Raw genomic sequence first — 12,047 nt, forward strand, 5'->3', positions numbered from 1 at the left:
TAATACGTGTTTTTCCTGACAATTTTCAATTCTTCACAAAGTGTTACATTCGGGTATTATGGGACCCTAAGGAAATTGTGTAGTTTTTCCAGCTAAGAGGTTGCAAAGCTACATCTCATGGGCCCTGCATTTGCAACATACACCAATCAACAAAACGGAATGAAGGGAGACATCCCTGCTCCCCTGTACAATCAATTTAAGAGAACAAAGATGGAGGAAATGTTTTGTAGAATTACATATAGAAATAGCTGGAGTATTTATCTCTGCTCTTACGTTGACCCAAAAACTTGCTCAAATTCTTCAATTGTTTTTGAAAAATTCAGAGATTTCCAAAATTAAATAGGCGTTTTAAAATTATCTTGCCCAGCTCTGAAAATATTAGGGATTGGAGATCTGCAGCTGGCATCATAAATATAGTCTCAAATGGGTGCCGCTGGGAGGGTGGGGGAGGTGCAGGTCACATGCAAGTTGGGCAAGTGGGCTACTGTGTTGTGAAAGCTGAGGGATGGAGAGACAGTGCAAGCGCAGGGAAGCTGAGGAAAGGAACGCATGTTAGGCGTGCATGGAGGCTGAGCAGAGGACGGCATGGTGTGGTAAGAGCTCAGGGAGGCTGAGGGAAGCAGAGTTTGGCACAATGCTCAGGAAGGCAGAGACAAACTTATCAGAGCAGCACATGACTGTTCTTGCCAGTTTCCCCACTGACTTTGCATGTGGGAAGCCAACAGGAAAGATTCTGGATGGTGATTATGTGACTGTGAGATAATACAACTGTCATTAAATTCAAGCTGATTGTCAATTGCCCAAATCATGATTACATAACTGTGGGGGTACTGGAAGGGCCGGAATTTTGAGGATCAAGTTGTAAGTACAACTCGTTCAGTGCTGTCGCAACTTGGAACACTCACTGAACAACTGGTTGCTAAGCAAGGACTACCTGTATTCTAATTTGAAAGGTACCAAATCACATCACAGAATAACATCGCAGCCTATACAAGATGTTCTGCCTCAGTTGCTCTTCTGATTCATAAAGCCGTAATAGTGTGTGTGGCTGCTGGTATTTCTGTAAGGAATAAGATCACTCACAGTCTCTGCTGAGGAGATCTTGGAAATCAATGGTATATGAGATCCACTGGCGAGATAAGAAGCTCTCATGAAATCCCCAGATGCTAACATTCATTGATTTTGCTCCAGGTTCTGAGGCCAAACCAGTGAAAAAGATAGGCTCCTCACTGAAAACATAGCTGTGCCAGCACTGTCCTTCATCTGTTGAGAACCTAAAATAAATAATTATTAGAAATTTGGTTTCGAATCATGACCCAGATCTATTTAAACCAGTGTTTCTCAACCTTGACAATTTTAAGGCATGTGGACTTCAACTCCCAGAATTCCACAGCCAGCAATGCTGCCTTAAAATTGTCAAGGTTGAGAAACACTGATTTAAACTGATCAGACAGCTAATTTAACAACAGTCCCTAACAAGATGACTCTTTTTATTAAGCCGAAAAAAATGTGGAATCATACAGGAAAAAGAAACCCAAGCATATACATAAAACAACCTTGTCCTCACCTCTGGGTTTTTTTGGGGGGTGGGGGGCGAGGAGGAGATGGTTAAAAAAATAAGATTTTTTTTTTCCTTTTTTCCTCAACAACTCATGTCTTCACAAGAGATTACAGGTAGTTCTCTCTTAATGACCAGTCACCGAGCAACTGGTCGAAGCTGTAAGAAATTTCTTATGATCCGGATTCAAAGTTCCAACACCTCCCTCCCTCCCCACCAGTCATGTGATCACACTTTGAGTGCTTGGCTACTGTCCTGCATTTACAGCCATTTGCAGCATCCCGCATAAAGTCACATAACCGCAATTTACGTTTTTTGCCATAAACCAATGTTTATTTTGGGTTTCCAGCAAAAGTGGTCATTGCAAACAATGAGTTTGTTTAAAGACCACAGTGGTTACTTAGTGATAGTGATGTTCACTTAACGACTGCCACATTTGTTTAATAACTGCTACAAAAAATGTCATAAATGATCAGCATGACTTGCAGCTGTAATTTTGGACTCAACTAAATTGTAAGCCCAGGAAACTACCTGTATTACCCCAGACTATATGCTCAACTATGATTGCCTTTCTTCTTTGCACCCTTTTTCCTAAGCTTTTTTCTTGGATATAATTCCATGTATATTAACTTCAAATTAAGCCCCTTGTTCTGGAGTTTATTTTTGAAATAAGATTACAAATTCTGTTGTAATCCTTTTTATCTAAATCTGGCTCTTGTCCATTTTTATATATTTCATATGTTCAAATTTCAGAGCGATTCTATTTGACATTATACCAGGAAAACAATGTCTTTGAACTTCTGTAACCAGTGATGTGGAGGCTGAGAACCAAACAGAGAACTTATGTCCTCCTACTAAACAAATATTAGCAAAACTCTTGCGTACTTAATCTCGTTGACAAAATGAATTTGTTCAACAGCCACAATGATGCCTCCAGAGTCCAAGATTGCATAATGATGGGGACCTTCAAGTGTCCGTGTCCAGGTGTAGCCACCATCATCCGAAATGTAAACATCTGGGTTTGTTATTGAGATAGCATCTCCAACACTTCCTGCAACATAAAGCACCATAAATGGCAATTTTATCAATTTTCTCACCAAGACCTACCACATGTATTTCACATCCTTCACAGTGTATCTCTCCTAATTAAGCAGGGAGAAAAAGCAATCTAAAGGTAGTGAAGGATCACAATAAAAGTCTCTGCTCTTGCACATTATTTCATTGCATATTATGTGTGCATAAGATTAATTCATTACCATGAGAAATAATAATTCCAACAGCATTTGGTTCAGTCAGGGGTGCCATAGGTACATTCAGCTTCTGGGAGATGCTATAGGATGCATGAATGTGAAGGTTGCACTGTAAATATAAGATAATCCAAACAAGAATGAGAGACAAAATACAAGGACATCGTGGATATGATTTCATTAAATGTAAAGCTAGCATCATTACTCGTCTCAATGCATCTACCAATATAGAAAAAATTTACTAATGCAAAGTCAGGGCAGACTAACAGGCTGAAGAACAGCTTTTATCCATGGGCTGTCAGGTTCTTGAATGGGACATAATTTTATGCATGACAGACTCATGAGGCCGGTGTGCTGTGCAATTAGCTCACAGGGTGTAACAAGTTGGGGGTTTGTAGTCACTGTGAGTTGTGGAGGGGGGGGCATGGAGGGAGGCTCAGCCAATTTCACTGTATACATGTTATATTTTGATAATAAAGGTTCATTCATTCATTCATTTAAGAATCAAAATCTCAAAAGTGAAGCAATTCATTCAGAACCCATATGGTCCAAGCAACTTTTTAATTTTATAGGTTCGACAGTTTTACATTTTCTTCTTTTGGCTAAATTAAACTCCACTCAGTATACATTTTTTCAGCATTCTACTTTCCTTGCAAAATGTTCCTAATAATATTTTTAACTTTAATTTTATCTCAAATTCTAGGCATTAATCTGTCTTGCATATGAATTAAAACAACCACACAAGTCAGCTTCCAACTGAACAATTCCAAAGGCTGTTTAACACATCAATTTTGTTCATGTAACATCTTAACATGATTCCTTGATCTCAGTAAAAATTAGTTTGGACCTACCATACATACTTCTTTTGCTTGTCAACATTGATCGAGTTCACATTTCATTTTTGCTAATACATTGAAAAACAAACCTTTTCTTTATTTTTGGCTGTTGAGTCACACTTAGCATTTTCTGGTTTCCTCAAGTGGATCCATTCCCCTCCTTCATCAAAGGTAATCACAGACTGAATGGAATTATCTGATTAAAGAAAAAGAAAAAATCCATAACTTTGTCTAATATACTATAAACCATACAATATCCTCAGAAAATCTAAAAATTTGTTGGTTTTTTTTTGTTTGTTTGTTTCCAGGTTATGCAACAGCTATTATCCCAAGCATCAAAGAACCATGAACTTTTACAAAAAGTTACTAAAAAACTTTTTCTTTAGCAATCAATCAATTTTTATTTTTCAAAGGCAGATTACACTTTAATTAAACCAAAGCAGAAAACAACATCTGAAATTTATTCAGGAAAATAAGTAGATAAGGAAATCAGCCAACAAGCAAATCACCCATTAGTGTCATGCAGGAAAGAATAACCTTCCTTCAGTAATTTCTTTTTACAAGTTTATAATAGCAACAGACTATAGATTCTTCTCAGGGACTTACATTGTATAAAAAAGCACTTTATATACACTGATTTAAATTGGCACCTAATCATTCATTTCTCAGCAAATGGGGAAGGAAACAAGATAGAAACACAGCTTGTCCTGTCTGTGTTACTTACGATATAATAATCATCCCTATGCTTAGAAGCAATTGGGCCAATATATGTAGTCTGACCTCAAAGTTTCAAACACCCGTTCTTATGCAGAAGTGTTATTTTTTTGGTTTGAATAAAACATAATTTCCATATAGAATTTCAAAGTTTTACATTGTAGCTTGACATTTCCACTCTGAATAAAAAGTTTGATCGCCATCTACAGAAATTGCTTGCCTTCCATCACAATTTGGCACATATTAATTTTATCTTCTTACTTTACAAAAGTAATGTAAAAAGTTTCAACTTTCGGCAGAAACTAAATAGTTCTAGTCAATATGGCATAAACAATGACAGCCAAAGAGCTAATTAATTATGAAGTTTTATAAAAGTGTTCCACAAGAACATCTTACAAATTTATCCAAATATTTTAACCATTTTCTTAGAAGAATTCAGCAATCCTATAAACAATTAAAGAAATTTGAAAAATGAAAACCCACCCTCTGAAAGCACACTGGTAATGTAGCTGCCTCGTAGGGAGGTTATATTGGTGAAATCTGTCTCTCCCCCAGTGGTAGTATAGAGATGCCTTTCCAGGGACTTGGAGTATATGATGCCTTGATCATCAGAGGTGTAAATTGTTCCATGTCCAGTATCTGGAAAAGAAACAGCAAATTGAAAGATGAGAAACAGCATTTTACAGAAGGTGGTTTTAAGTTGTATCTTAATTCACCAACAAACTGTAAGTTACTAGAAAGCTCCTGTACGCAATCTGTATTTCAGATCAGCCTAAAACCTATTGCAGTAATAGTACACTAAATTAAGAACCAGATGAAGTCTACCTAAGTAAAAACATGTTCATACAACGTATTTGTTTAAACTAGCATGGAAAAGAAAGTTGTCAAGAAATTTATATACATTATACTGACACTGAGAACAGATTTTCAAAATAACAATTTGTAAATCTACCGGAAATCTATTTACTAAATGTGTAATTCAAACACTTTTGTCTCAGGTAAAATCCTATATAATGATAACAACTTACAGAACCATTTTTCTTTTAAAATGAAATTATGTAAGCATAATCAAAGCAAAATTTGGATATACTGAATGATACATCACCCATTTTGTATTCCTCTCACCTCCAGGTTCATCTACATGCATAAACACCATGTCATCATTTGCTGCCAAAATAGAGTAAAATTGTTCTTGTCCAACTGAAGGAAGTTGAGCCATGTTCCATGTTTCACCTTCATCTAGTGACACATGGATTCTTCTTGTATTAGTCTAAATAAAGCAGAAATATTTTTTCTCTATATTCATATTCATTTATGAGGAAGCTGTCCATAATATGAAACAACTAGAAAATGTTTACGAGGATATATTGTTTTTATAACGTATTTTTTAAAATGTTGCTGTTTATTAAGCAATGATAAACTTTCAAAGAACTTACACATTAGAGCAGCCTTGCCTTTGAGAAAAATAGCAAACAGTGGGGCAGGCAAAGTAAAGCTAAAGACCTCTGGGGCTCAATTGGGCCTCAGGGCCGGTCAGTTCAGACAAGTAAGCACCAGTGTGTGCTTGGTGGTGGCCATTACATGGACAAAGGAGCTTTTGGCAATAGGGATGATGGAATTATTGCTGATGGAAATGATATGTGTATACTGAGAGTATCTTCTCAACTTCTGTAGAATACCCTTTGCTTCCTGAATCTGAAAGGGGTGGCAGCAGCCACTGGTGGGGCCTTAGAGTAGGAGTGTCAAACTGCATCATGCCGCCCCACTGCTGGCAATGGAAAAAAAGTTGCGATACATCGCGACACGTCACATGACATTGCGAGTTTGACACTCCTGCCTTAGAGGTTGAGGCTGAAGGGTGCCAAAATATATGGATGGAGAAATATATATAAAAGGACCTGCAACAGATGGGTAGGAAGATCTGGTAGATAACAGGCTAGCTGTGTGAGGGAGAGCAGTCTACAGACAATAAAGAACAGTGACACTAGTTATAAGGTGAGCACATCTAGCAACATCTACAGATCTTGTAGCCAAGCATGATACTTGGGCTGTTAATGGGAAAACTCATGGATGTTGTATATCTTGGGAGGAACAAAAATACTGACGCAGGCCAGGAAAGAGGAAGAACCAGACCAAATTGACTGGTGTTATTTCTGCAATCTTTCTCTTAGGCCAGTCGAGTATTTGTCTCCTTCCCATTCACACCAACCAGGAAAGTACTTTTCCATCAGCATTTGCACCAGAGGAAGAACTGTGAATAGTTTTTTGTTTTTTGTTATTTGTTGTGGACTTCTTGCAATAACTCAATGGCTAACAGTTTAGGAACATTGCATTAGAGGAATGTGAACTAAGAACATCAAGTCTTAGTTCAAAAGAAGCCCAAGAATAGTTTTCTTACTTTTTCTATCATCACGGATGCAAAGAGAAAACGACCACCTAGGCCAAAGGAGTAAATGTTGTTTCCTATAGTCTTGAATGTCTTCCCAAAGTCTTTAGTTTTCTTTAACTCCAATAATCCGATATCAGTTTCTTCAGAAGAGAAATAGATGCATTTAGACAACTCTATTTAGAAACAAACATGCTCCCTCCATGACATGCTAAAGAAACAGCTAATCTCATTCCAATCTTGTGCAGGAACCCAGCCTGCATAGTGAACATGAGTATCTGAAGAAAGAATTTATATATATATATAGACTTCCATTTTGCAGACATCCACATAAACATCAGGGTGGAAAACCAAACTATCTCAAAAAACTGATTCAATACGTGAAGACCTCTTTACATCAGCAACCTAGTTCACAGGTCGGCAACCTGCGGCTCCGGAGCCGCATGCGGCTCTTTGAGCCTTCCCCTGTGGCTCCCAGCCTCTTCTGCCTTTGCAGAGAGAGACAGAGACAGAGAGAGGCAATTGCGCTTCCCTGCTTTTCTCTCTCTCTCTCTCTCTCTCTCTGTGTGTGTGTGTGTGTGTGTGCGCGCGTGTGTAAAAGAGAGTGCACTCACAGTGTTCTCCGAGGAGCTGAAAAGCTTACTGGCGGAGCTCCTCCCTTTGCTGCGTCTCTGCAGGAAGCAGGAAGCAGGAAGGGAAGGAGAGAGCTAGCTAGCCCAGCTAGGCTGACTCAGGAATTCTGGGAGTTGAAGTCCATGAGTCATAAAAGAGACGAGGTTGCTTACCCCTGAGCTTGTTGGACAACAGCTTGAAGCTTGCCAGGTGAGCAGCAGATAGGAGGGGGTGGAGAAAGAGAGAGAGAGAGAGAGAGAGAGAGAGAGAGGAAAGAGAGAGAGAAAGAAGAGAGTGGGGGAAGAGGAGTGGCAGACCAAGGGCAGATAGAGAGGGAGGGAGAGAGAGAGAGACAGAGAGAGAGAGAGACCCTTTTGACATCTAAAATGAAGATAACACTGCATATATCCTTTTTTTACCTTTGTGTGTATGTAATTTTATTCTCTTAAAGCATTCTCTTTGTGATCATTGTTTTAATAGTATGGATATTCCCAAGAGTCATATTTTTACTTTTATTTTTAATGTGTATATATACATATACATACATACATACATACATACATATATATATATACACACACACACATACACACACACATATACACACACAAACACACACACACACCTATAATAAAGGTAAAAAAGGATATATGCAGTGTTATCTTCATTTTAGATATCAAAAGGGTTTTGCGGCTCCCGGTGTTTTGTTTTTGGTGGGAAACGGGTCCAAGTGGCTCTTTGAGTGTTTTGGGTTGCCTACCCCTGACCTAGCTGATTCATATTTATAGCTATGTTATATATAGGTTTCCTTAAGCAGTATTTTATATCTAATTGTAATAAAAAGATTCTTTTATTGCTCACCATCATTCATGAACAGGCTCTTTTAGTTAAAAAAAATTAACTACTTAAATTTCCTCTGTCCTAGAAATTACATTTCATGCAATATGTCATTGGAAAGTAGGAAAAATTAATTATTGCTGCCTTGATTATGGTTTCAGTAATATAATAGTGGTGTATTTTTTTTTCAATATGGCTAGTCAGATTTATAATTGTTCTTATCTTCATAGTTATAAATTTTAGGTGTTATTCATAAGTAGTTTGGAAAAGGGGATATGTGAAAACCAAGGGTCATATGTCAAATCCCTCTCCTCTGAAACGTCCCTCAATATCATAATCAAAAGTTAATTTCATGCCATATAAAGGCAGTAAATACCTATTTACTAGGCAAAAGTTCTGTGAATTGGAAATGCATCAGCAGCAGAAAGAGAGAAAGAAGAGAGAAAATGGAACTACTGCAACTCCTAAACACTAGCAAGCAAACTGAGGTTTTGACACTTCCCATAACGTTTAGTCACAAGACAGTGACTTTTTATAACTACACTTTTCTATGGATCAGTCTCAGGGAAAAGATTCCAAACATTGATAAACAAATATATATAGCCAGAATATGATTTTCCCACATTAAAATAACTGCAGATGAATAAGCTATGGTCAAGACTTCTTGAGACTGTGGACTCAAAGAAAAGAATTGATAAAATCTGCAAAAAAAGCTCTGAACTGAAATAGTTTATTACACTAAGGTTACTTACTACAAGAGCCATTCAGGTAGGTAGTAAAGAAGATGGTTCCACCAGAACCCCTAGGATAGATCAAGAGAATATAATTAGTGTAATGGTAGAAGGTTAACTAAACAATTGAGACTTCAATTCTGTAGGATGACTTCATACATCATGTTAAATTATGGCTTCACTATAGTTTATTAAATAAGCTACAATTAACCAGATTCTTACTACACTGGGATAGGTGATAACACTTTGTGTAGTTAAATACATACAAACCACTAAATCAAAAATCAGAATTGTGTGAAAGTATTATTTTGGTTTCGGTATAGAGCAAGTTTTCCAGCTATTTTGAAATTCAGTTTCAGGAATGCTGTAATGTAATCCAAAAATATGGACATTTCAGTTCTCTTAATTTTCAATAAATTGACTAGAGAATTATGAGGGATGAAGGTCAAGATAGCTGGAGGATATCAGTTTGGGCAACTTCATGTATACAGAGATGAGTTGTCACAAATTGTATCTAATTAGTAAGCCAAGCTAAGATTTTTGAAAGTTAAGAGGCAGAAGAAGCATTAGGATTGTATGAAATCTACAGATAAGCATCACTGAAAGTTAACAGTCACACTGTAATAGGGAGTTCACTTCTATATAAATTAGACCATTGGTTTATCACTACTGTACTTTCTGGCATATAAGACGACTTTCGCAAGCGTTAAACTCAGAGCTGAAGTCGGGGGTCATCTTATATGCCGAGTCGTCTTATACGCCGGAAATTACGGTATTTTCCGGCATATAAGACGACTTTCTAGGCATGTGACTCGGCGCCGAAGACAGGGGTCGTCTTATATGCCAGGTCGCCTTATATGCCGGAATATACGGTATGCTAATAAGCAGCAACTTTCCAAAGTCTTATACAAATGTTTTTCTCATTTATGTAATATACTTTTATTTGGAAATGTTAGTTCAAAATCTGGGTTTCCTATGACAGCCTGTGGTCATCTCCCCAGCTATTTTATATCTACTCACTAAATTACCCTGGTATACTCAAGATGAAAATTAGCAAAAGCAATGCATTTGAATTTAACAGTTACAAAATTGGCTCTTTATATATATATATGTACATTCAATATACATTTATGCTACATTAATATATATTAAACTATCAGTTCTCCCTGGATAGCATTCATTAAGAAATTTACCATTTGGCCAAGCAAACATCTTTGTGAATTTCTTTCCATTTCTCACCAAATGTCTTTGATATCCACAAGCTACCCTGGAACATTTAGAAAGAGTTGCTTATTATTGGTTCATCATATTCAAGTGATTGACATTTAACAAAACCAAAAGTCCATAGTAAAGTTATACATGTTTATGTTTATAGTGTACAGGTTAATCTGTAACCTAATTTATTTAAAATTGCTGATGTAAAAATGAAGATTAAGAGAAAGCAAAAAAAAGGAAACACTTAAAAATCATTTTATATTAAGAAACATAACTCACTAGGCCAAATGTAAGATTGAGAAGAGCAACATAATCTGCAATAGCAACTGAATTTCAGTAGGAGGAGAGACAGGCCTCTCTTAGCAGGCAAAGTACAGGGCTTCAGTAAAGGTCAAATTTGTTGAACATAAAGAACATAAAGAATAGCCTGATGGATCTGTTGAAAATGTTCTTTTAACATCCTGGACTTAATCGGTTAAACCATTGAAAATCCAGAACCAGCAGTTTGATATGTGCCCAGAAACTAGTTAAACTCTAGAAATAAAAAGAATTTATATACTCCTGAAAAACCAGCCCTTCCCAAATAGGGCCCTATTATTCTGGACCAACCAAAGCTTATGTAATATAAGCCTATCAATTTAAATTGGCTAAAGAAATTCAATCATACTTTAATCAAATGTATAATGTTTTACAATCCTCAAAGAGAAGGACTTGTTCATCTAGGCCAGGAGTGGGCAATTCATTTTCCAAAGGAGCCACATGAGAAACATGGTTTGCTCTGGAAGGCCCCTGCCATCGCTGCTCAATCCCTCACTGTTGACACCCTGATGCCGAGGCTGCCAACACTGCACTGACACACTGCCCCCCCCTCAACACACTGATGCCGATGCTGATGACACCCCAGCCCTGCTGATGACACTGCTGATAACACAGGCCAGACTGGGACTGCCCATAGACCAGATGTGGCCCATGGATCATAAAATGTCCAAGTTTGATCTAGACCAATCGCTATTTTTTAGCCCCACCTTCCTCATGGAACTGATGTTATAAAGGCAAAATGAAGAAAAACCTTTATATGAACTTCCTTGAGCTCCATAAGGAAAAGCAGAATATAAATATAGGTAGCCCTTGACTTCCAACAGCAGTTGGTACCTGCATTTCAATACAGATGTAAAGCATGATCACATCACTTAGTGACAGCAATCTCTGCAGAATTACCCAGCAATTTGTAACTTTCCCTGCTGGTTTCCCCACTAACCTTCGGAAGAAATTATCAGGAAAGGTTGCAAATTACAATCATGTGAACACGGGGTCATACGTGCAAGCCAGTTAGCAAACGGCCAGATTGCAATAATATAAATGCACAGATGGTCAGAACTCTGAGGACAGGTCATAATCACAATTTTCAGTGCTATCCTAATTCAATGCTGTCCTAATATCTGAATAATCATCTGTAAATCTAGAAAACATATATTTTTCTAAATAGAAATTGTGACTATGTCATTCAAAATCATCCCCCCCAAATATTAGATCACAAGATCACAATTTCAATTGCCACACCAATGAAGAAATCTCCATCCCCTTTCTCCAAATCTTACCTCAGTACTAAGGGTCAATAACAAATCAGAATTCTGAGGGTGATAAATTATTTGAGTTAAAGGATGGAAAGGAAGATCTGTTAGTACAAAATTCTTCGCAAAATCAGATGATCGGAAGATTCTTCCACTATGGTGTGATCCAGATCTATCCCCAGTCAGTATGACCTAGAAAAGTAAAGATGAGAATCATCTCCCAAATGTTCACACAGGAGCTCATCCACACTGCCAGTGTATCGTGTGTTGAAACTAGAATGTCTGAATCCATATTTAGAATAGTTTTTAAAAGGACAAAATAAGTCCCTGGGAAAAAAAG

At 37.4% G+C, this 12,047-nt stretch overlaps 1 protein-coding gene across 1 annotated transcript in view; it reads right to left on the reverse strand.

Annotated features, from left to right (window-relative positions):
• SORT1 (sortilin 1) overlaps positions 1–12,047 on the reverse strand; it is a 57,083-nt gene that overhangs the window by 16,611 nt on the left and 28,425 nt on the right. Inside the window, exons 5-14 of the mRNA XM_039323149.1 lie at positions 11,735–11,899; positions 10,115–10,188; positions 8,943–8,992; positions 6,754–6,884; positions 5,481–5,625; positions 4,839–4,994; positions 3,731–3,837; positions 2,815–2,917; positions 2,444–2,609; positions 1,084–1,274 (exon numbers count right to left, since the gene is read on the reverse strand). Of these exons, the coding sequence (XP_039179083.1) occupies positions 1,084–1,274; positions 2,444–2,609; positions 2,815–2,917; positions 3,731–3,837; positions 4,839–4,994; positions 5,481–5,625; positions 6,754–6,884; positions 8,943–8,992; positions 10,115–10,188; positions 11,735–11,899 (1,288 nt within the window). The remainder of the gene's footprint in view (positions 1–1,083; positions 1,275–2,443; positions 2,610–2,814; positions 2,918–3,730; positions 3,838–4,838; positions 4,995–5,480; positions 5,626–6,753; positions 6,885–8,942; positions 8,993–10,114; positions 10,189–11,734; positions 11,900–12,047) is intronic.

Source organism: Crotalus tigris, unplaced genomic scaffold (assembly GCF_016545835.1).
Source record: "Crotalus tigris isolate CLP2741 ecotype Arizona unplaced genomic scaffold, ASM1654583v1 scf7180000024167.7108832, whole genome shotgun sequence".
NCBI lineage: Eukaryota > Metazoa > Chordata > Lepidosauria > Squamata > Viperidae > Crotalus > Crotalus tigris.